At 34.5% G+C, this 26,526-nt stretch overlaps 1 protein-coding gene, 1 long non-coding RNA gene and 1 other non-coding gene across 7 annotated transcripts; 2 read left to right on the forward strand and 1 right to left on the reverse strand.

The window, feature by feature from the left end:
• LOC127880623 (mitotic spindle assembly checkpoint protein MAD2B-like) lies at positions 1-26,171 on the forward strand. 5 transcript variants are annotated; one of them, XM_052427931.1, is made up of 6 exons: positions 1-133; positions 7,161-7,279; positions 15,542-15,711; positions 20,819-20,913; positions 21,791-21,922; positions 24,165-26,171. In XM_052427931.1, exons 1-6 carry the CDS (start codon positions 103-105, stop codon positions 24,305-24,307), a joined length of 690 nt encoding a protein of 229 aa, XP_052283891.1. In that variant the 5' UTR covers positions 1-102; the 3' UTR covers positions 24,308-26,171. The 5 variants fall into 5 exon arrangements, with proteins under 5 accessions (XP_052283891.1, XP_052283892.1, XP_052283893.1 ...); XM_052427932.1 differs by having other exon boundaries at positions 24,187-26,171; XM_052427933.1 differs by having other exon boundaries at positions 21,791-21,864.
• Positions 8,503-10,652, forward strand: LOC127880624 (uncharacterized). The gene is made up of 2 exons (XR_008049659.1): positions 8,503-8,713; positions 10,593-10,652. It is a non-coding gene; the product is annotated as an uncharacterized LOC127880624 (long non-coding RNA).
• Positions 16,713-16,794, reverse strand: Trnac-gca (transfer RNA cysteine (anticodon GCA)). The gene has a single exon. It is a non-coding gene; the product is annotated as a tRNA-Cys (tRNA).
• Positions 26,172-26,526: the final 355 nt, after the last annotated feature.

Below are 26,526 nucleotides of genomic sequence, written 5' to 3' on the forward strand. Positions count from 1 at the left end.
CGCCATGAATATAGTTACTTCCCTTTATTGAAAGTTGGTCTTAGCCGAGAATGTAAACATAAAGAACAACAGAACATGTAATCTTTGCAAGTTATAAAAAAGATGAATACTGGCGAAATTAATAAGACTGCAGGTAAGGTTCCGTTTAAAAATACAAAAATATGTTTTAAGGTACAACGGTATCGGGTCCGTTCGCCCAAGTTACACATTCGCCCTGGGTCCGTTCGCCCTGGGGTATCAACAGTTGATTATTCACACATTTATCCTCGAAGGACCAAATTCCGTGGGGGTAAGAATCAATTTTTAAAAAGAAGTGAAAGTAAACAATTACAACACAAAATTGTGTAGCGATTTAAGGTCACTTCCAACAGCCTTGCTGTTGAGCTAGCTTTTTAGCGACGGAGGTTGTGGGTTCGATCCCCCATTGAAACTCCGTATTTTTACAATAATGGCCATGAGGCAAACACGAACTGTGATTCAGAACGTGGGTGTGAGCTTTCTAATGGCTTCAAGGAGTCGCTTGTGAAGTGGTCGACACTATAATATAGCAAAAAGTGTCATATGACATGCTGTAGCAGGCATGTCTGGCCTTGAAACATTTTTAATGGCTTCAAGGAGCCGCTTGTGCAGCGGTCGACACTATAATATAGCAAAAAAGTGTCATATGACATGCTGTAGCGGGCATGTCTGGCCTTGTAACATTAAGAGGGGGAGGAGTGTAGTGATTTAAGGTCACTTCCAACAGCCTTGCTGTTGAGCTAGCTTTTCAGCGACGCGGTTAGAGTGTCTGACTACCACTCTGGAGGTCGTGAGTTCGATCCCCCATTGAAGCTCCGTATTTTTACAATAATCCTCTATTTACATTTACCAAACCGAATTTGGCAAATATGTGCTTAAATAAATAAGATTCGGCTTCGTAAAGTAGCCCTGGTCAAAGCTGTCTGCCATTTTTTAGAGAGGACCTAATTCCGGTGACGTCATTCAAAGGGAAATTACTCAAACCTAATGGTGTATTTAGGCCAAGCAACTGCTATTATTTATTTTTTTGTATATTTTTTTTAACTTGGAAATATTCTTTAATTTTTTTATAACAGTCAAAATATATAAACTTATTTAAAATTTGTTTATGCATTTGTATTTTCATTAGTTTTTTCTTCCTAATCACAGAGTAAAGTGTCACCCCTCCTGAGAGCTCCAACTTATAAATATCTCTTCTAACTGTTTTTCTGGACCCTCCTCTCCAAATGTTTTGGCTTTGCCTGAATTAGAAATTGTAAAAGCATTGAAAGTGATAGGGACCATTCAGCAATTAATTGCATATAATTGAAAAAATAGGAATAGTAGAAAACATACAAATTAAGGTGTGAGAAACATTATACACGAGTGTTACCTGTTTTGGTCTCATTTCGAGCGTCTTTTCGTAGGTGACAGTAGCGTTGGCCAGGGCCCTCAATCTGTCAAATCCACGGTCGAAATTCGGCTGCATTCCCCCCCCTAAAAAGTAAACTTTTTGCCCCTAAAAAAAATAAAAAAAAAATTTTTTTTTTATAGATAGATGTGTCTCATGATTATTATATCTTAATTCTATTTTAATTTAATCTTGTCAAACATACTAAATTATGAAAAAAGCAATCAATATAGTGCAAACATGTACAAATGTTATAATTAGAGAGTAAGTAAAAAATCCCCCCAAAAGGGAAACGCCGCGAAAATTCCCCCTGCTATGGGTAGCAACCCGCTTCCTCTAAAATGGATTGAGGGCCCTGTTGTCATCTGTCAATATTTACCGAACTGCGCGTGCGTGACGTCATCTTAACTCTCGCGATACGAGACAAAAACAAATGTCACCGGAATTCTGACCCCCATGGATTTCGGGCCTACGAGGATATGATGTAAGCAAGTTTGTACCGTAATGAATTAATATAATAAGCAATTAGTGAAAATTACTGGCCTTTGTTACAAACACACAAGTTAAAGAGCACCGTCTTTTATGTTTCAGTAACACTTTTTGTGTGTGATAATTTTGGAATAACCAAACTGTGAATTATCCAAGTATAGATCTATAAAATGGAGCTCAACTATTTGGTTCTATTATTCCAAAAATGGATAATGTATGCATCTCATGCAATTTGGAGGTACGGCCTAGACAACATGCGGTTACATGCGACATTTGTGAACGCCGGCAGCAAATTTTGTGGAACTGGTTAGTTAAATTTATTTTGTCAAGTGTATATAATACATACATCTACAATAAAATATAAATATTTAGTTATTATTATTTTATCATTATTACTAGCTATTAGCATTTATAATAAACTATTTGGAACTGGTGAGTATGTAAATTTTAAAGTACACATTGGCACAATATAAAGTGCATCATTTATTATTTTATATATAATCTGTATATATTTATAAATCTTCGTATAATAATATGTGTATTCTAATCATTAAGATAATGAGATTTTGAGTGTAACTTTTTTCATTGTTTATGGTTCTTTCATTCAACAATATATAGGTAACTGTTTGCCGGTTTATCTAATTTCTTATAATCGTGTTGATCCCTGCATTAGCAAATAATTAAATCTCAATGAAAACATAATCAATATTCATTTAATATAACCAATCAATTTGCAATAATTCCCGCGTGCATTGCGATGTGTGACTGAAGTAGCACCTGACCTTTATTTATCGCTGTCGATTAATTAACAGATTAAAGAGATAACGGTATGTGTTAATTGATTGTATTACGGACAATATTTTAAGCAATTAAAGCCGTGGTGTTGGTGCCAGCAAAATTCGTTTATGTCAGTGTCAGTTCATGAAATTAGATACAGTTACTAGCGTTGTTAATTAGTAAAATATTATTTAATTGCAATTTTATCCTGTTTTGTTATATAAAATACCTTATTGAAATTATTGTGTAGTGGAAATTTAATAAATATTAAGTGTTGGATAGCTGATCTCTGCGTTGACGAGCAACGACATCTCGTGTTCGCTACACAATTCCAGTTGAATTTCTACAGTACGCGACACGATGGTTCAAGGTACAAAACAAAGGAACATAATTATATTAACTTCTTACTAGTATATGTCCACCAGTACGTTAGACAGTTGATGGCATAGCCGTTCCTGCCAGCCGGACACACTACCGAAACATTCCAACAGCTTCAGGCCCGTGCAAGCTCTGTCCAACTGACGCAGCTAGTAGACTACATCCATCCTAATGGATCAGCAATGTCATATTTTGGGTGGAAGTTCGGAGCGTTTCCAGATGTTCGATTGGAAAGAATAGTGATGTAGAAGGTAATTGCAATATACAATTTATTGTTTATTTATATAATTATTTTCCATTTTCTATTGAATTTATTTGTTAAATTATCCACACAAATCGTAAATCATGTTTGCATTGATTTCAGGATGACATCATCGGCTCAACAGCCAGGCACATCATGGCGCAGTGCCCTTCTATGTGCTGGTACCAGCCCTGCGCAAGGAAGCCAAGATGGTAGCCATCAGCATGCAGTCTTCTGACCTGGAGCGTGAACAGCTTAAAGGTGTTACATACTGTGTTCATTGTATTATACTTTATTCTTTATTGTTGTACTGTACACTGTATTTGTATCATGTACATATTTGTGTGATTTATATGCATGTATTAATTAATGTAAAGGTTTAATGTGTTCATTGTATTATACTTAATATATATATATTCTTTATTGATTTGTTTCATGTACATCTTTGTAATATTAATATGCATGTATATTTATATACTCAATAAATGGTGAAGGTAACAATAAAATGTTAAAAAGATAACAAATTTCGTTATATTTATTGCTTACCTGCTTTTACAATAAAATTAAGGGCGAATGAACCCAGGGCAAACAGGATTTAGGGCAAATGGGAATAAGGGAGAACTGAAATTAGGGCTAATGGACCCGGATTCAAGTTTTAAGTATGAAGTTGTAGTTTAAAATTGCAATGTGCGATTGTAATTCGTGATATTTGCTAAATTTGATCCTGAAATATTATAACTTCTTGGGCAAAGTTTAGGTACAGCCTACATATTGATTATTCAGTGTGTGTACACATTAGGGCTGTCACGATTCACCGGTATACCGGTATATCGCGGTGCATGTCGTGAAAAAAATCGCACCGCGGTACGGCGTTGCCGCACCGGTTTTTTAAATATTATTATATTAGCACAGATATAAATACATTACATAATTATTTTGATATAGATATCGTTTTGAAAACTGTAGAAGCGATGCAAAAGGGCTAAATAAATAATCCGTTAATATCCAGGTCAAGTAAGCGCTTCCACTGGTAGATGTTTAACTTTCACGTTTAAAATACGGCGATGTATGGGTCCGTACCTTTTTTGGAATTTGGGACAGATTTCCTTTGCAAATAAGTTCATAATTATCCAAAAGATGTTTATTATATTTCTTATTTTCTTTCTTTAGTATATCGATCGTTCAAAGCATGGCACTTCCGAATCATGTTATCTTAAGATTCTGAATAAGTCGAGGAAGAGTCAGAACGTTACGGATTTTCAATACTGGGCCTGCTGACTCCGCATTTTAAACATGCCCTTGAAGCGTTCGATTTACACAGATCGTAGTCACAGCTATTGTCAACAACCTGGCGGACATTTTAGAAAAAGACGCGAATAACAATAACAATGACTACTTCTATCAAGTTTATTACAGTTTATTTTACAGTTTCTAGTCATACTATGATACCAGTGTTTTCTGATTATTTAGTTTAATAAAGTTTGTAAAACTTGTTATTCTGCTGTTTTCTTCACAGATACATATTCTGTAAAATATCGCGGTACGTACCGCGATACAGTGTTGCCGTACCACGATATACCGCGGTACGCTCACGGCGTATCGTGACAGCCCTAGTACACATTAAGTAAATACCATATCTTCAAAAAATATCTTTGAAATATTCATCCAGATAAAAACATGCTAGGAAATTTAACGCAGCTATAATGGATCAGGGCAATTAACACATTTTATGGAGTTTATAAAGCATAAAATCCTGAGCTCCAAAGGGGGATTGTACCCACGACCTCCAGAGTGGTAGTAAGACACTCTAACCATGTGGCTAAAGTCTAAAGAGCTTGCCCAACAGCAAGGCTGTTGGCAGTGACCTTATTTCACTACATGTAGTATGGTTTTGATATAAAGTTTTTTATACTGGAAGTAATAGAAAAAGTTAAGTGTAACATTTACATCGCATAAACATTGAGAAAGTTATGCTTTGTAGTCTAATGCATCCTTTGCATTTAACATTTTATGCTGAGAGCTAAATGATGAAAATGCAAAAAGACAATGTCAAAAGAGGTGGCGGCAAAGATGATTACAAAATAGAACCCAAAATTTTAATACACATGTGACATAAAATACAATAACATTTTGATTATAAGCTAGTGTCAATATACTTTAAAAGGGACAAAAGCAAATAATGTATGGACTGACAAACTGAGTCTGACGCTTGAATGAAGAACATAAACAATTACTGAGACGCTTGAAGAACATAAACAATTACTGACCATGCCAATAGCCCATTCCGTAAATTGCTACATGTACTGCTGTTCTACAAATCAACCGTACATTTCATTATCAATTAAAAATTAAAAAATCAGTACTAATTAAAGACGTCACACAACCAGACCTGTATTGGTGACCATAATGATTACTCCTTTCCCACTTAAAAGCAAAGTGAAAATTGCTATTTGCAAACAGCATAAAACCAGAACAGCCTCCAAGTAACTTGCAGTCTGTTTAGGTTTTATGCTGTTTGCTGCTCATCAGTATCTAAGGGTTGGAAATGAAGCCTTGAAATTTGAATCTACATGTAGTAACAAGGGTCATCAATTAAATTTAACTTTCAAAGGGACAACAAATGATTCAAAATATGTATCTTAGTTGTAAAGGGTTACTTCAAATGGAATGTGACGTTTCTGATGTTTTGAGTGGGTCACTTAGTTGATGTATGCTGTTTAAATGGTAGTGATCTAATTAAAATCTGCTTTATACCATCAGTGCTTTCCACTTGCCTTTTAACTGTACCTCAATGTGGTGCTTGAATTTCGAAATCAGAACCTGCGGCGTGTCTGAAATTTTCAGATCAATTTATTTTTGCAGTACATGTAACTTCCACTAGCATTTTGTAAGATCAAAGTGATATTGACTTCGCCTAAATTTTGAAAGCCAATTTCAGATCCTTTGTCAATAACATGTATCTCTTTACCCAACTAAAGCTGGCCCTTTTAAAGAGGAATATACAGGATTATTGGGTAATTAATAGAAACTGGAAAAGTAGTAAGTATGCAGTTATTTGGTCGGGTTAATACAAATGTATTGGGGAATCGTTCGAGTCTGGATTATAATATCTATGCATGCAAAGTAAAAAACAATTTATAACAACAATTTTAAAATGATTCTACATGTTTGTATATCAATGATGTTTTCTTTTTGAAGAGTCATAGCGCACCAAATGACATCATTTGACTCTAAAGTACAAAAAAAAGTATGGAGGGGACAGCCCTCTCTTACCCACCCCATTGGGGCTTTCATAAAAAATTCCTGTGGAAAGCACTGACTGTTATTTTTGAAAATATTTTGTTAAAATTTTACATAAACCCTTTCATATTGTCTTGTTATTAAACCTACCAAATTGTATTGTTTTATCATTTTTAGATCTTAATCTGTAGCTATTGTGTAGCCCTAGTATAATGCACATTGAGTTGTTAGTTGGACTCATTTAGCATCAGGATCATCATTGGATTGTGTCTACTAAACAAGAATTGCTATTCTGATTTTCATTAACTTTTTATGCCCCCGGATCAAATGATTGGGTGTATATTGTTTTTGGCCTGTCCGTCTGTCATTCATTCATTCATTCATTCATTCAAGTCCAAGGGAAGTAATAAGCTTCAAAGGGAGATAATTATCTGTACCTGCCAAATGTCAAGGTCATCCTTCAAGGTCAAATATATGGCTTCAAAGCGGCCCAATGTGGACATTGTGTTTCTGACAAACACATCTTTTGTTTAAGTAATGACCTCCAAATAGTTATTTAATTTGCTGCTCAACAACCCTTAATTAACTTGACTTTCCAATCATTTATGTTCATTTGTGTTCTTTCAGTGGGCAGTGATATTTTTGCAGAGTTCTTGGAGACAAGTATTCACTTAATTTTGTACAACAGACTCCTCTACCCACCTGGTGTGTTTGAAAGAAGGAAGAAATACAATGTTCCTGTACAGGTAATTGCAACACAAGTACCAGTTATGCAATAAATATTTGTTTCAGGTTAGCCATTTGACATAACGCAGCATCAGGTGCAGTCAAATTTTATAAACGTCAGAAATACAACGCTTTGTCTTAAAGAGCATCTATTTGATAGCAATTGATATTAATAACTATTAGGTGTGGAATATGAATGTAGACTATGGGTTAGTTATGTAGAGTTCATTATGGAATCTAAAGTTACAGAACCAAAAAAAGACACTGAACAATAAAAAACTGTAGCTGAACCTATCTTATCTAGATTTTAATAATCTAATACAGAGCTCCAGATAAGGGTCGTATTTTCGTAATTACGAACAATCACGTGGCCAATCGTTGAAAAGATTGAAGGGGAGACCCGTTTTAAATGTGAAATATGTAAAAATTCATCTAAGGCATGCAATCTAAGCACAGTTTGGGCATATGAAGGTATTAGAAAAATAAAATTGTAAAATACTGAAAAGACACTGTTGAACTCGTATAAATAAAGTTGCTAGTATGTTTATTTTGATTTTTTTCGCATGAAAATAACCATTATTATTTATTTTAAGGTCATTTAGAAAAATAAGAATTATTTTCCAAAACTTAGTAGTAACGTTAAAAATAAAATTTCAGTGTTAAGAATTCTTTTTGAAAATCTGGTAGTAATTTAAGAATTTCACAAAACCTTATCTGGAGCTCTGTAATAGTTATTTGTTCACAGATTGTTGTTACAGATACAAGAAAAAAGGACAAAGAATGATATTGACACCCACTTTAAATACATTCTCCTTATGTGTATTCATTACAGGTATTTGAAATTGATGAATTATAACGGTTTACAAAAGTAAAGCCACTTTATAATTTGTAGTGTTTCTGTTATTTTGGTTTGCATTTTCTGTTGACTGATAGACCTTTAATCCAAAGACACACTTGTTATTATACTGAAGTTTTTTTAAGTTGAATTTTGACATGTTTTTATTTAAAGCGGGTATATACGATTTTTATATGTGCTGAATTGTAAAATATTGATACAAATATGTTATAATAACACACAATTTGCAAGAAAAATGATACATTTAAGACAAATTTCATAAAATACAGCAAATACAAATTAGCGCACCGAGCCGATTGTGACGAAGATAATTCGTAATTATTTTCCTACAATAACCGATGCATTCGTCTTTTTTGTAAGTGTTCATGTGTCCAAAGACAGATTACACAGATTGGAATCTCTCGTCTCCGCTATAGCGATATGCGATAATATCTATCGGCGGACGCGGATCACGTGACATTGATTTTGGAGATGCCGGTGTACCTGTAGAATCTTCCCTGTTCCAGCTGCTGTCGGCCATTTTCTTTTAAAGCAAACAATTATTCTTCGTAATTAGTCGTTAATATTTGATGTCGTAGGGTATTCTGAGCATGATCTGGTAAGTTTATATTATTTTGATATTGTTATTAACAATTTTAATGTGTTAATTAGTGTTTTTAGCGCTCGGTTGTCAGTTTGCAGAGCAATGAATGCCTGAAAGCGCAACGTTACGAACTTTACGTAGTGAGCAAAGTCGGTCTCCGAAAAAAGACATATTGAATATTCTTTTTGTGATAAGAAATAAGTATTTATTTTCTGTCTTGATAATTCTTTAGGTTTCGGTAGTTATTATTCTAATTAATTATTAATTTATCGGAATTTGAAAGAGAACACTGGATTCGTTCATTTTCGATAATTTTTGAAAAATTGAAAGGCCCGAAGCATTTTTCTATAAACTTCTTCATTAAGCATCACATATTGATAACGTAAGATTTTTATGCTAGGTGAGATGTTAATCTATGTATGATTTATAAAAAGTAGACGAAAATGAGGTATTTTTAAGGATTTTGCCTTTGTACAATTTGTACTATTTATACTGTTATTTCATTCAATCAAGTGGTTTGTATTTTGTTGAAACACTTTTCTATTTTATTTCTCATCCCATATCTTTGAAGTAAGATTTTTATGCTAGGCAAGATGTTAATCTAAGTATAGATTTAAACAAACTACAGGAAAATATTCAATTTAAAGCATTTGGCCTTATACAATGTTGGTACAATTTTAAGCTCTTTTCTTCTGTTGTACAAGATTGCTGTCAAACGTGTTTTTGTTCTTATTGATAAACTTTTTCATTTTTCATCCCAAATCGATTAAGTCAGATTGTTATGCTTGGTGATATGTAATTCTAGGTATGATTAATAAAAAGTAGACGAAATAAGTCATTTTAAAGGATTTTGCCTTTGTACAATTTTATACTGTTAATTCATTCAATAATTTTTCACACCTGTCGCCAAAGTGGTTTGTTTCTTTGTGAAAACTTTTCTATTTCTCATCCCATATCGTTGAAGTAAGATTTTTATGCTAGGCAATATGTTAATCTAAGTATAGATTTAAACAAACTAGAAGAAAATATTCAATTTAAAGGATTTGGCCTTATACAATGTTGGTACAATTTTAAGCTCTTTTCTTCTGTTGTACAAGATAGCTGTCAAACGTGTTTTTGATAAACTTTTTCATTTTTCATCCCAAATAGATTAAGTCAGATTTTTATGCTTGGTGATATGTTAATCTAGGTATGAATCAATTAAATTCCAACAAAATTTCCTGGAAATGTTACACAGTGTATTGACAACTGACATTTCATTATTTCACAGGTAATTGACAATGATGTGTTAAACACTTGACTGAATTCACAACTTTAATGTGTTAGTAAGTCAGCTAAAATCGATATCGCCTCATACGTTGATGTTTATCAGATTAAAAAATTGTGCATGTGCGATTGGTCTGAATTCAGCGTAAATATGTTACCATAAGGAACTTTTCATAGCGTTTCAGAAAGTCGTTTTTTAGAATCACAAAATCCCATCATGTTTTTTAATCTGAGTGGAAACGGGTTAACCCTTTCAGTGCGGGAACCGAATTTTGAAGGCCTGTGCAAACAGTTTGGATCCAGATGAGACGCCACAGAACGTGGCGTCTCATCAGGATCCAAACTCCAGATGAGACGCCACAAATGGCGTCTCATCAGGATCCAAACTGTTTGCTATTCTGATAGTATTCTTTGAAAAAAATCGAAGAAAATGCTAATTTTAGAAATTTAGCAGACAACATTTTAGCAGACGACAAATTTCCCAGCATGCAAAGGGTTAAGCACATAGCCATTTTCACTTTGCTTCTGAGTGGGAAAGGGTTAATAGACCGTGTTCGTTAATCGAAAGAGTGATGTTAATTAATCAATCTTAAAAGCATTATGAATAATTCAGTATTTCTTTTTCCAGATCAAAATGCCAAAAAAAAAAGAAGAGAGCAGGTGTTTCTGGTCGGCGTCATAAATACCATTATTTAAAAAAGACAAAACATGAAAGCAGTGAAAATGTGAATCCTGAAATAAACTTTGAATGTGACAGTAAACAGACAGTCCAGCGTGAATTCACTGATGTAAATGTTCAAACCATTCAGACAGAATTTGAAGATGCTAGTGTTCAAGCAATACCTGAAACTAGTGATATATCTGTGCATACTATAGAAAGGGAATTTACACTGTTTTTCCCTTTTATCTTGCAAATGTGCTCTACAACTGAATCCACTTGCTCTGTATTAATCTAATGCTATGATTGTTATTATTGTTTTGTATTATACGCTTAAATGTTTTATTGTTGTATGTCTTGGCCATAATTAAACTCAAATACATTGTGAATGGCCAAAGGCGAATGTGCTGATTCGCCAATAAATGATAGTGATTAAATATTTAACAAGAATTGCAGACTTCGCGAAGCTCAGAAAATCTTCCAGACAGTCGGTCTGACAGGATCCATTAAACCGTCAGACCAAAGTATTTATATAAATTTTATTTTCTTTAATTTTTCCAGACAGTCATTTGAACTAGCTCCTAAAATCTGTCAGCTTGCTAAAAATAAATTTTGTCAAACATGTCCACTGGGGACAGACAGCTTTCGCGAAGTATGGAATATATATATTTTTTGATACTGTTTTTTCATCATGTGATACTTTAATGAATGAAGTCATTTTTAACAGATGAAACCTGTCTCTTTTAATCAGAACTACTCCCCCCCCCCCCTCCGGTATAAAAGCAAATCACTTATATTATATTTAAAGATTTGCAGACTTTTAGACTGATACCATTATAAACCTAATCTATGCTAGTACTGGATATAAAATCTATTGCAAATAATTTGGAACTATAACGTGGCTGCTGAGCAGGAAATACCTGTTTGATACACATATATTGTGAGAATTGTACTTTGAAGAAATGAAGAAAAATGCCATACCTTTAAAGTTCTCGTCATGCTTTTTCGTTACGTGACCTCGGAACCCAGATATAGTCTTGTATTCTCGTGAACAAATTGGACACACATATATATCTTTCTTATCAACACTATGTTTATCAGTACAAACAGAGTCATTGTCAGTATAGTCCCCTTCAAAAAGCTCATCAAGGTCTACATCACTATCACTCCAAGCGAAAAAATCAGGGTCTCTGTTACGCGACATGATTGCACAAATGATACAGAATTTAAAAAATGTAAAATCCAAAATATGTACTAGTATGTCCAACTTATAAGATACACAATCGATAATAGCCTTTTTTTAAACAGTTTTATACAGCATTTCATTGTGTTTATAACGTACTATTATAAACAAGTATATTAAAATCTAACACATTCACAACAAAGACTTACCTTAATTGGACATCACAATGACATATAAAGAATGAATTCGCCGGCCGCGGCCACTGATCACACAATTAAAATCAATCAACAACGCAAACTGATAATTGAAGTAAGAATCCCTTCTTTTAATTAATTCTCAAGAGTAAAGTAAAAACACTCAAAGCATCTTCAGTTCGCTAATTGATTCGACGATTAACACGCGCGTGAAATGTTTTTGTTTTTTTCTTTTCGCGAAATCCTAGCCCACGATACTGAAAGCTTAATTTAATAACCAAAAGAAAAAAACTGGATTACAAACAAAACTTTAATAACCTATAACTCATTAATAAGATCTAAATAAAAATAGAATTAAACAATTGAAAAAAATCTACACAATCAATATTGAAATAAGTCGAACTAAACCCGGTTTTGGATCGAACGATCATAGCATTTATTATACTGTAATGTTGTTTTAATCAGAGACCTAGATCTATGTGTCCACATATATCTGTCCGTTTTGAAATAATAATATTTTATCAGGTTTTAACTGTCTGTAATACCAAATTATACAAGAATATTTTATCAGCAAAAGCCTTTTAAATAAATTATTCAACAGCATTCTCGCCGCGATTTGGAAGTTCTTAGCGCAATTGCTTCAATGATCGCGGCATTATAAATTCTTATTGTAGGTAAATAAAATCGAGATTTTATAAAAACATAATTACTCATGTTTCTATGAAACTTTATTTTATGAAAATCGGATCATTATTGACCAAGTTACAGCCGCCTTTCTACAGCGCTGTAACATTTTCGCATAACTTTGCTCGATAATCGTAGCCGTTGCTACTGACGCGTCGCTATCTTATCGCAATCGTGATACACCGGCTATCTCCGGACTACTCCGATTGATTCATGGAATAAATCGTCTGCTGATCCCAAGTGTTCTTATCAGTTTCTCGACCACGTGACCCCGCCGAGAGATAGCCCGATAAGGCGCGAAGTTTCCAATCTGTGTAATCTATAGGTCTTTGATGTGTCGTATGAATCGATATCGCTGCAGGAACTTCAAATGAACCGTTAAACTAAATTTAGATTCACATCGTACATGCATGATATACATGCTGGCGAATTCGGCTCTACAGCCTTTTTCGATTTCAGAATTAAATATCTGGCTTATTTAGCATTTTTCGACACATGTTCTTCTTAACTTTTATTTTAGTTTATATTGAAATATATGTATAATAAGTTTTTTACACATTTTATATTTATTACTAAATATTTGATAAGATCGTATATACCCGCTTTAAAGGGATCTTTTCACGCTTTGGTAAATTGACAAAATTGAAAAAAGTTGTTTCAGATTCGCAAATTTTCGTTTTAGTTATGATATTTGTGAGGAAACAGTAATACTGAACATTTACCATGGTCTAATATAGCAATTAAATGCATCTTTTGACGATTTTAAAACCTAAAACTTATAAAGCGTTGCAACGCGAAACGATTGAATAATTTGGATAGTTCTGTTTTTGTCGTTAAATTTTGTGAAACTACAAAGATTGCTTATATAAGGTATAAAATACGTCAAGTATGTGTACTCGGCGGAATAGCTCAGTAGGCTAAAGCGTTTTTACTTCAGGACTCTGGCAGGACTCCAGGGGTCACTGGTTCGAAACCTGGTCCGGGCAATGTTCTTTTCCTTTTTTTAATTTTATTCTTGATTTTTTACTGGAGCTTTTACGATCAAATGTTTACATTTATCAATATAAAGCATTTAATGAATAAGTTAAAAAATGCCAAAATCTGTGAAAAGGCCCCTTTAAAGCATTTTATGATAATCTTCAAACTATTAAACTATCTGTTTTTGAGTAAATGCTTTATTTATTATCAAATTAACTTACTTTTGTAAATAATAAATAATTTTGTTTTTATTGTGACACACCAATACTGTATGTTTGTTTTTTACTATGTTGGCAGCATGCCAACAGATTATTGAGTGGAAAATGCAAAAAACTTCTCGCAGTCATGTAATATTTTTTTGGTCTGAAAAATGCGCCTCTGTTGGAAAACCCACGCACATGTTACCTATTTTTCTGAATGGCTGGACGTTTTTTTAATTGTCTGTTTTTATTTGTAGAAAATAGTTCCCTACCCCTCTGTTTATTGTTAAGTTGGAATTATATTTTTCACTGTTTTATTCACTTATTGAACTTCAAGGATTATCTATTAAAACAGTCTGTAAGTATTTGACAATTATTGAAGTGAACAATTAGCGGATGCCAACATCTACCCATATTATAGTGTTAGATGTTACAATTCACTGCTTTATATGAAAGTCTGGGTGGGGCAGTGGTAGCGCGTCTGCTTATGCTGCTCGAGGACACAAGTTTGAATCATGGAGACATGTTAATATTGAAATCCAGTGATCAGAAGCACAGGTTTTTTACCTGAAGGTTTTACCCTTGATGTCTTGCCTTCATGGAGTGGGGAGCAGCAAGTATTGGACTTGTATACCTGTCTTTATATACATCTGCCAGCTTGGATTTAGCTCAACTGTTTATAGTTGAATGACCTTAAAGGGATCTTTTCACGCTTTGGTAAATTGACAAAATTGAAAAAAGTTGTTTCAGATTCGTAAGTTTTCGTTTTAGTTATGATATTTGTGAAGAAACAGTAATACTGAACATTAACCATGCTCTAATATAGCCATTATTTGCATCTTTTGACGATTTTAAAACCTAAAAATTATAAAGCGTTGCAACGCGAAACGATTGAATAATTTGGAGAGTTCTGTTTTTGTCGTTAAATTTTGTGAAACTACAAAGATTGCTTATATAAGGTATAAAATACGTCATGAATGTGTACTCGGCGGAATAGCTCAGTAGGCTAAAGCGTTTTTACTTCAGGACTCTGGCAGGACTCCAGGGGTCACTGGTTCGAAACCTGCTCCGGGCAATGTTCTTTTCCTTTTTTAAATTTTTTTCTTGATTTTTTACTGGAGCTTTTACGATCCAATGTTTACATTTATCAATATAAAGCATTTAATGAATAAGTTAAAAAAAATGCCAAAATCTGTGAAAAGGCCCCTTTAATATGTAGATGATCATAAGAAAATATATAATGTGACAATTATTGGCAATAATATGTCCATTAGGGTGTTTTTTTTCCAACATTGAATATATAGTTATCAGAAGCTTGTGTTTTCTGGCCAATGTGTTTGCTGTTGAATGACCTTTATGTGAAGATGATCATTAGAGAAGGAATTTCAGCTGTGGAACGTTTTGGCAGAATAATGGCCCTTTTTCTGTTTTTCCACTATAGAATGTATAGTTCCCAAAGTGTGTGTGTTCAACTCCACTAATTGAGTGGCAGTTTTTATCACAGCTGACTGTGAAGATGATTGCTTAGGATGCATTTTTGACTGCGATCATGTGTTTTGACCTTTTGTCAGCTGTAGAATTGATAGTGGTTTTGTCTTTTTCAAAACATGGGTTCTTGGTGCATCAATGTCTGTAACACAAGTCTCTTTGTCCAATGTTTATGTTAATTGTACATTGTAGATGTGCCTCCATCCAGATGTCAATGGCTACATCTCCAAGGTGATTGGAGGGGTAAAGGACATGGTTGCTAGGGGAGACGTCTCCATGGTTACCATGGTAGTGCTGGACCAGGCACAGAACCCACTCGAGAGATTTGTGTTTGAGTTGGGAAAGCCAACAGAAAACGAAAGGTTTTAAGCCCTTGAATCTTTAAATATTTTCAAAAGAATGTTATTTTGCAAAAATTGTTTATAACAGACATACTTTAACACGTTTAATTATAATATTTGGGTCAGAAACTGCCTCAATTATAAACTAAGTAGAACCTTAGTTGCGTCAGGAGGAAATTGTTCTTAACATCACTTAAATGTCCTTTATTTCAGTTAAGTGCCCAATTGCCACATATTTAGACTCAGGACAAAAAACAAACACCAATAAATAAAACTGGGGTTACAGCCCTTGGGACAGTCTATGAAAAAGAATTACTTGGTTTTTAAACCTGTTTTAGGTAGCGCACCCGTAATGGGAACCTATCCAAATATAATCTTATGTATTATTTTCTTAATCAGCATCGTTCCACTGAACTACATGCACATTTTTAGGTAAGCTTTCCGTGCTTTAAAAAAAATATACCGATTTTTTCAAAACCACCCCCACGCTCGGCTTTTGTCCAGTTTATTTGCACCCCTGGGGTATATGAAAGTTCCATAATCAGCCAGATTTCCAAATATGGGCATGCAGTGGGTGTGTACAGATGCAGTTAAGGTGTGTAAAGTTTAAACAAGATGAAATAATTGTTCTCTTACAGACATTTATTTTTTATAACGTGTTATCTATGGAAGAGCGCCATGAAATGTAAGGGGTTTCAGCAAAGTAGAAATTAGGGTTGGTTAAAAACAAAGTGTCATAAAATTCAAAATAGTATCATTTAAGTAATATTTTGAACTTAGTTTTTATAGATACACTATATACAGCAAAAATACCAAGAAAAAGAGAGATTTACCGTTTACTTTTTGAAATAAAAATAAAAATGCAACATGCATGATTCGTATTTTCAGCAGTAAATCACCCAATTTAGCCTTAACATTTTAATTTTAAAAATTGAAGAATGTGCATAAAAATTGCAACATATTTAACAATAAACAAATCAAATTACGTTAGAAAATAAATAAAACGCGCTGCAAAAAGTATGCGACGTCGGCAGGATTCGAACCTGCGCGGGAAGATCCCAAAAGATTTGCAGTCTATCGCCTTAACCACTCGGCCACAACAACTTCACATTCGTATAAGCTTAAATTAAATAATATAAATAAATAAACAGTTAAAAGGGCTCTGCGATCTTTGAAGAAATCGCGAAATCGTATTTTTCAGATGATATTTGTATCAAAGTCAATATTTATTGTGAAAATACTGTATTATAAAGGAATTACGTAAACATATATCAATAATCAAAGTTTGAAAAAAATAAAATTCATCTCTCTGAAATAACCGATTATTTAAGATCGGCAATAATCACCGGTACTCTACCTTAAGGCGCCTAACGCTCACTTGTATCCAAGATTTACTCATTAAACAGTGTAGATAAAAAAAATTACATTGTAACATCACAATTCAAATAAACATCAATAAAAGAGAGTAAAATAGCATATGCTTCATTTGTTTTCCATTCAGGCACTCAATGGTTGTATGCTTACCATAGCAACAGAACTATAACTTTCTGAGCAATGATAAAATATAAAAAAATAAGTTTCAACCACATCTTGTCTTCAAGTACTTAGATTAAGAGATATAGCATCCTAAAACTGAATTTTCTCATCATTAAAATGTAGTTCCCTGAAGATGCTGTAATAGACTTTGTTGCATATCTGTCTACAATATTGAGAGTACTTTAATTTATACCTTTATATATAGATATACAGTTAATTAGATTTTATTGTGACATAACTGAATAACGTGCAATGCGCTCAGTGCCGTCTTAAGTTCTTCAAACTTACAAATATTAAAGCTACCAGTCAACCAATTGAAAAAATGCAATTTTTTTCTAAATAAACAAGAGATGTGTTTGTCAGAATCTCAATGCCCCCTAATGTACTGCTTTTTTTAACCTTTGACCTTGAAGGATGACCTTGACCTTTCACCACCCAAAATGTGCAGCTCCATGAGATACACATGCATGCCAAATATGAAGTTGCTATGTTTAATATTTAAAAAGTTATTGCAAAACTTTACTGTACAGTAAAGTTTTGGGACAGAATTTTTTTGACCTTTGACCTTGAAGGATGACCTTGACCTTGACCTTTCACGACTCAAAATATGCAGCTCCATGAGATACACATGCATGCCAAATATCAAGTTGCTATGTTCAATATTTCAAAAGTTATTGCAAAACTTTACTGTACAGTAAAGTTTTGGGACAGAATGACAGACAGAAAGACAGGCCAAAAACAATATACCCCCGATCTATCGATCAAGGGGCATAAAAACTAATATGTTTTCAAGAACAAATAGCATATTCTATTGAATATTAACAAATTAGGTCTGATCAAATTATGCTCTTTCAATAAGAAATATGGGATCAAATAATGTTGAATTGTTGAATGTTTAGACTGTAAGACCCCATGATAGTGATAAGTTTAATTGTATTCTAATGATCACCAGTTTATGTTTAGACTGGAGGACCCCATCATAGTGATAAGTTCTATTATATTCTAATGATCACCAGTTTATGTTTTGACTGGAGGACCCCATCATAGTGATAAGTTCTATTGTATTCTTATGATCACCAGTTTATGTTTAGACTGGAGGACCCCATCATAGTGATAAGTTCTATTGTATTCTAATGATCACCAGTTTATGTTTAGACTGGAGGACCCCATCATAGTGATAAGTTCTATTGTATTCTAATGATCACCAGTTTATGTTTAGACTGGAGGACCCCATCATAGTGATAAGTTCTATTGTATTCTAATGATCACCAGTTTATGTTTAGACTGGAGGACCCCATCATAGTGATAAGTTCTATTGTATTCTAATGATCACCAGTTTATGTTTAGACTGGAGGACCCCATCATAGTGATAAGTTCTATTGTATTCAGGGCCGTACCCAGGAAATGTTGACTGGGGGGGCCGAAACGGGGAGGGTGCGGGAGGGGTTGCCCCTCGGGAATAAATTTTTTTTTTTGTTAGGCACTGTTCAAGGTGAATTTTAATGCATATAGAAACATATGTTGTGTTATAAATTTAAGGATATCTAACAAGTAAATCAGCACCTTTCTAAAGTCTAAAGCTTTAACCATTACGGGCCGTCCATAAAGTATGTCACGCTCCAGGTGTGGGGAGGGTGAGAAAGAAAGTGACAGTTTGTGACATGGGGGAGGTGAGTCAGGCCATGTGTCACACATTTATTTTTTTTAAATGTATAATTTATGTATTATTTCTCTAGTAGAATTTAAAAATAATTTTCAAAAATTTGTGAAACATTTTAATTAGTTTTATGTCAAAATAAAACGAATTGCGTATCTCCTGATTCTGTTGTTCGAATGTTTAATAGGCAACTTGGCTTGGCCGGCTTATTCAATAGGCACAACCTCCACACAGATTTCAATGACGAAATAATTGGACTGTTCCATTTTTAGTTAGTAAAAGGTTGAAAGAAAATCTAGATTATAATTTCGTTTTTATTTGAGGTTAACACGTGGATAAATATTCATTCTGCTCATCGTAACAACCCTACAGTTATAAAAGCCTGTAATGTAAAAGTTCTTTTACCGGTAAGTGAAATTTTAATACGGTTTAATAGTGAATTGAGTTTTAGATTAAATTAAAATTAAGTATTAATTTTTAAAAAATGTTCGAAAGTGTGAGTTTGTGACGTACTTTAGGGAAGGGGTCCAAGATTTTGTAACAGTTTGTGACATGCAGGGGTAAAAATGGTAAAAAAAGCGTGACATGCTTTATCAACGACCCCTTGGTGTGAAATTCACACACATGTTTAAAGCTTTAGATTTCAGAAATGTATTACACTTTATAAAGAAGTTAAAGCAACCTTTGAAACTAAAAAACCTTTATTATGAAATGTAACATAAAGTATGACTGTAAAGGAGGTTTGATTTCAAAGAGAAAATACTACTATGGTTATATGTCAGTAACTGACATATAACCTACCAGTATTTTCTCTTTGAAATCAAACCTCCTCTATATAAAATTTCAAAGTAAATTCATTATAAAATGTATATCATCTACAAGACAGTTTTCACAGAAATGTTTAAAAAGCTATGACTCTAGAGGAGGTTTGAATTCAAAAGAGAAAACACTATTATCGTTCAGACCTACGACCTTATCAGTTCCATCCATTCGCTGTTTCTCTTTCCTTGTCCAATTAAAAGACGTGTAACAAAAGATGAAGCATTGAGCACAATGGGTAATTGACAGATCGGGGATGTGTGTACAATGTGATAAGAAAACAATGCCTAGGGGCTTATCTCCACTGGCGAGTAAATTAGCGCTAATCCCCTTGTGTATCAGGGGCAATAAAACAAATCTGCACATTTGTATTGCAGGGAAGTGTACTGTGGGCCCTTTCATGTGAGAAAATTTGCAGTAGGCCCATTATTAAAAAATCATAACTCGACAGCCAGCTGGGGGGGCCCGGGCCCCTGGGCCCAATGCCTGGGTACGGGCCTGGTATTCTAATGATCACCAGTTTATGTTTAGACTGGAGGACCCTATCATAGTGATAAGTTCTATTGTATTCTAATGATCACCAGTTTATGTTTAGACTGGAGGACCCCATCATAATGATATTAGTTTATATTTTATATTATAGGGATTACCAGTATTTATCCTATTACCAGATGAAAATCGATAGTATAACAACGATCGTATAAACTTTACCTTTATACTATCAATATTTTTAGACCATGGTTTTCCGATCTCTATCTTAAGAACACTATATATGTTTCAATGTGACGTCATAGCAAATGATGGCGTTGAAGTAAACAAACACTTCGGAGTCAACTTGGAAAACCAGCGCTGTTTCTTTGAATTTTAAAGTATTTTTACTCTTTTGAACGATAAACGACCACAAAATAATAGGATAAATAGAATATTATGTGAGTGTCGGATAAAGATCAAGTTTATCATGCTCGGCTCGAAACTTTGTAGCGCGCGGCAAGCCTCGCACTACATGTTTCTCAGCCTCGCATGATAAACTTGATCTCTATCCGACACTCACATAATATTCTCTATATATTAAGACTGGAGAATCCCATCATAGTGATACGTTTTATTGTATTCTAGGGATGACCAGTATATGTTTCGACTAGAAGATGCCCTCAGAGCATTCCTGCTTAAGCTGAGTGTAGCAGATTCCTTACTGAAGCCTCTACCAGAAGGTTTGTTAGACAATCATATTTATTCCCTTTGCAATGAGGTATTGACTTTGTGTAGGGTTTATCAACAAAATGAGAAAACTTGTATGTTCCGTTTAAAAATAATGCCTAAGGGAATTTAACTTTTACATTTATTATACCATCTTCATGAATAGCAAAATCAATGGTATATATTTAAACGTGATTTGTCATGATTTCGGATATAAATTTTCGGACACTTTTTCCCCATTTAAATCCGGACCGATTGATGTTGCGGGAAAATATGATCCCTGTTTATCATATATGTTGACGCACACATGTTAGACAAAGTATTACTACAGTTTGCAATGTTCAACATGCAAAGTTGTATATGCAGTTGTGCATTTGAGTTGTTATTATACTAAACTAAAGTGCTCAAGCTATACCATCCTTATCACTTGCTATAACATAATTCTACAATTCACAACTTGCCTCATATTAGCACATGCGGCATCTGGGTGTATCCATGACCAATTTAACTAACTCTAGTAAGTTGGCCTTAATTTTAATTGAGCACACCAGGCCTTGTGTCATTTAAAGGAAGTAGTTAGCAGAAAAATAAGGGTTTTCGAAAAATCGCCATTTGCTGAAATTTGTAGCCAGAATTTGTATTTTGTCGCAGTTGGTTACATTTGCGATCGATAGTGGGGACCCTGAAAGAAATTTGTTTGATTTCATGTCAGGTGCTCAGTAGTTGTATGCTTATCACAACACTTGACCTATACCTTCCGAGGAATGATGAAATTAAACATTTTTTAAACAAGCTCTAGTAAGTTGGCCTAGTTTTTATTGGGTACACCTGGATTCTCCAATACACGTCAATGTACCTTATTGTTGCTTACTGAGATGTCAATCTTTGCAGACTGCAGCTGGGCGGTGCATGTACACACAAGAGAAAGTACCGCGGACAAGTTCATCCAGACACAGTCTGTTCAGGTCTGTACACACAAGAGAGAGTACTGCAGACAAGTTCATTCAGACACAGTCTGTTCAGGTTTGTACACACAAGAGAGAGTACTGTGGACAAGTTTATTCAGAAAGAGTCAGTTCAGGTCTGTACACACAAGAGAGAGTACCGCGGACAAGTTCATTCAGACATAGTCTGTTCAGGTCTGTACACACAAGAGAGAGTACTGTGGACAAGTTCATTGAGACACAGTCTGTTCAGGTCTGTACACACAAGAGAGAGTACTGTGGACAAGTTCATTGAGACACAGTCTGTTCAGGTCTGTACACACAAGAGAGAGTACCGTGGACAAGTTCATTCAGACACAGTCTGTACAGGTCTGTACACACAAGAGAGAGTACTGTGGACAAGTTCATTCAGACACAGTCTGTTAAGGTCTGTACACACAAGAAAGTACTGCTGACTAGTTCATTGAGACACAGTCTGTTCAGGTCTGTACACACAAGAGAGAGTTCCGCGGACAAATTCATTCAGCCATAGTCAGTTCAGGTCTTTAAACACAAGAGAGAGAACTGCGGACAAGTTCATTTAGAAACAATCTGCTCAGTTCCGTACACACAAGAGAGAGTACGGCGGACAATTTCATTCAGACACAATCAATTCAGGTTTGTATTGTGGGCAGTGCATGTACACACAAGAGAAAGTACCGGGGATAAGTTCATTCAGACATGGTCAGTTCAGGTCTGTACACACAAGAGAGAGAACAGCGGAAAAGTTCATTCAGACACAGTCAGTTCAGGTCTCTACACACAAGAATTTGAAAGAGTATTGTTGACACGTTCATTCAGACATAGTCAGTTCAGGTCTGTACACACAAGAGAAAGTGCTGCGGAAAAGTTCATTTAGGCACAGTCTGTTTAGGTATGTACATGCAAGAGAGAGTTCCACGGACAATTTTCATCAGAAACAGTCAATTCAGGTCTGTACACACAAGAAAGAGTTTTGCGGACAAGTTCATTCAGACAGTCTGTTTAGGTCTGTACACACAAGAGAGAGTAAAACGGATAAGTTAATTCAGACACAGTCAGTTCAAATCTACACACAAGAGAGAGTACCGCGGACAAGTTCATTCAGCCATAGTCAGTTCAGGTCTCTACACACAAGAGAGAGTACTGCGGACAAGTTCATTCAGACACTGTCAGTTCAGGTCTGTACACACAAGAGAGAGAACCGTGGACAAGTTCATTCAGACACAGTCAGTATAGGTCTGTACACACAAGAGAGAGTACTGCGGACAAGTTTATTCAGACACAGTCAGTTCAGGTCTGTTCACACAAGAGAGAGTACCGCGGACAAGTTCATTCAGACACAGTCAGTACAGGTCTGTACACACAAGAGAGAGTACCCCGTACATGTTCATTTAGTCACAGACTGTTCAGGTTTGTACACACAAGAGAGAGTACTGCGGACAAGTACATTCAGACGCAGTCAGTTCAGGTCTTTACACACAAGAGAGAGTACTGCAGACAAGTTCATTGAGACACAGTCAGTTCAGGTCGGCATTGGGTATATTAAACTTTGCTTGGTGAAAGTGCACTGCAAAGGTTGAGGGTTGTTGTACAAAAGAAAAGTAACTTAACGATGACAACAATAATAATGCACTTTTTAAGGCATTAATCAGTCTTCAACCATATGGACAGTATTTTTCATGGTTTTTATGCATTAGGTAGATAGTAATTGTTTTAAATGAATATTCAAGAATTATACTATTAAATCAAGCCATTTAAAACTGATGTTTTTAAAGCCCTGAAAACGAAAAACTTATTTAATGTAGTTGTGTTTAAATTCACCATCTTTATGCCACCGGTAGGGAGGCATATAGCAGTTGAACTGTCAGTCCGTTTGTCTGTCTGTGTGTCCGTCCGAAAACTTTAACATTGGCCATAACTTTTGCAATATTGAATATATTTATTTGATATTTGGCATGCATGTGTATCTCATGAAGCTGCACATTTTGAGTTGTGAAAGGTCAAGGTCATTCTTCAAGGTCAAAAGTCAAAAAGTACAATCCAAGTGAAGTCATGAGCTTTAAAGAGGAGATAATTTCTAAACCTGCCAAATGATATATTGAAATTTTATTTAAAGGGGGGGGGCATTGTGTTTCTGACAAACACATCTCTTGTTTAATTGCGTTATTTGTTAAAATCAAATCACTCAAATAAAACTGTAATACTGTTTAACTTATTTTCATTGATTTATCAAGCTCTAGCTCTTGTCTTTCCGCTTCCCATGTACATCTTTTGTCACGTAATTTTACGATCCGGTTCAGGATTTCACATGGGTTCCAGCAGACGAGAAGCAAACGACTCTGAGAAATGCAAGTCTTCTGCCATTGAAGACAGCAGACACGGCATTACTCAAGATGCAGATGTTTGTAGAAGAGAGTTCCCTGAAGGATCAAACATGACATAATCATTACCAGTGACGTTGTACATTGCGTCATTTCCGATGAACGATATTACTCTTTCGTTTATAAAATGAGACGTGATTAAATTAAGAGGGGGTAATCACGTGACAAACAAGATGGCGACGTCCTTGCGAGGCAGGTATTTTTCGTCGTTTTATACCCGTTATTACTTGTAGTTTTTTTTTATTCCGCTCACTTTCCAGACATATTAGGAAGAAAGTTACTGGCTTTTATTTCATAATAATATTCGCTCTATATCTCGACTTTACTCGGTGCGAAATTTCTTAGCGGGATGACCTAATTAGGGCTCCACTAAGACAATTTGCGCGGAGTAAAGCCGAGATATAAAGCGAATTTAAATACGAAATAAACGCTAATCACCTTTTTACTGATATGGCTGGAAAGTGAGCGTCATTTGAACAATAAACAGAAGTAATAAAGGGTATAAAACGGCGAAAAATAACTGTCTCGGTATACATGTACGTCGCCATCTTGACTATCGCGTGATTACTCCCTCTGTGAATAGGGGCCAGTTGTGACGTCATTCTTATGACACTTTGAAGAATGTGATGTTGTTTAACAGTTTTATTAGTTATTGAACGAAATAACAATTAACATTTTATGTGAAAGCTAGCACGATAAAATCTTTGTATGTTAATGAGCAGTATGAATAGAAATTGAATGTTATGGCATGATAGGAACATTGTGTGCAAGTGTCACGTGTTTGGATAACTCTAGAAGTTAAAGTGATCTTTTCACGGTGTGGTAAATTGACAAAATTGAAAAAAGTTGTTTCAGATTCGCAAATTTTCGTTTTAGTTATGATATTTGTGAGGAAACAGTAATACTGAACATTTACCATGGTCTAATAGAGCCATTATATGCATCTTTTGACGATTTTAAAACCTAAAAATTATAAAGCGTTGCAACGCGAAACGATTTAATAATTTGGAGAGTTCTGTTTTTGTCGTTAAATTTTGTGAAACTACGAAGATTGCTTATATAAGGTATAAAATACGTTCAGCATGTGTACTCGGCGGAATAGCTCAGCAGGCTAAAGCGTTTTTACTTCAGGACTCTGGCAGGACTCCAGGGGTCACTGGTTCGAAACCTGGTCCGGGCAATGTTCTTTTCCTTTTTTAAATTTTATTCTTGATTTTTTACTGGAGCTTTTACGATCCAATGTTTAAATTTATCGATATAAAGCATTTAATGAATAAGTTAAAAAAATGCCAAAATCTGTGAAAAGGCCCCTTTAAAGTGAAGCCTTCTGCTGTGAAAACTGATTTGACGAATGGGAGGTATTTAGGCAGTTTGTCAGATTTTTTTTAATACAATGTTTAGCTAAAAGGAGCTCATTGAAAGTTGTTCCCATGAAATATATGCTTTCGTTAAAACAATGCTCATCCCATCTTTTCCTGTAGATACTAATCTAGTAACAAAGACCTATAGATATATTCTATAGGTCTTTGCTAGTAACAATATTATATATCGATGAAAAATAAATTCAATTTAAAAAATTGTTTCGTTCATCCCTCCACTGTGATTGAACTCATATCTACAAAATCACCTACAAACTACATCAATCCTGATAACTAAACTGCACGTGCGTGTAGTGGTTCTAATTACAAATTTAGTTCAATATGAATTTGCCAATCTTCTGTTTTTCACGCTTCAGCTTAAGGTTTTCCTGGACACAAAAGTGTATATTTATACCATTTGTTATATTAATTGAGCATTATTAAAACGAGATATACGTGCTAAGCAACAATGTAATTTATTTTGTTTCTATTTGTGAAAATATTTTACCTGATTATTGTAGAAATGCGCCGTTAAATTCGAAATTGTTAAATTGTAATGAAATTTTAAGTGTTTTTTGTGACCTAATTTCTGTTTTGTTAATTTCTATTGATATACACGGTTTAAGGTGGTTATGCACGATTTTCATATGTGTTAAATTGTAATATATTCATAAAAATATGTTACAATAACACAAAATAGGCAAGAAAAACTTTACATTGAAGACGAATTTCAAAAAATGCAGCAAAGACAAATGAGCGCCCCGAACCGATTGTGACGAAGATATGTAGTACATATTTTCCTACAATATACGAAGCATTCGTCTTTTTATAAGGATCGGAGTAAGTGTTCGTGTGTCGTATGAATAGATATAATTACGATCCGTAAAACTAAATTTAGATTCACATCGTACATGCATGATATA

Source organism: Dreissena polymorpha, chromosome 5, assembly GCF_020536995.1.
Source record: "Dreissena polymorpha isolate Duluth1 chromosome 5, UMN_Dpol_1.0, whole genome shotgun sequence".
NCBI classification, from domain to species: domain Eukaryota; kingdom Metazoa; phylum Mollusca; class Bivalvia; order Myida; family Dreissenidae; genus Dreissena; species Dreissena polymorpha.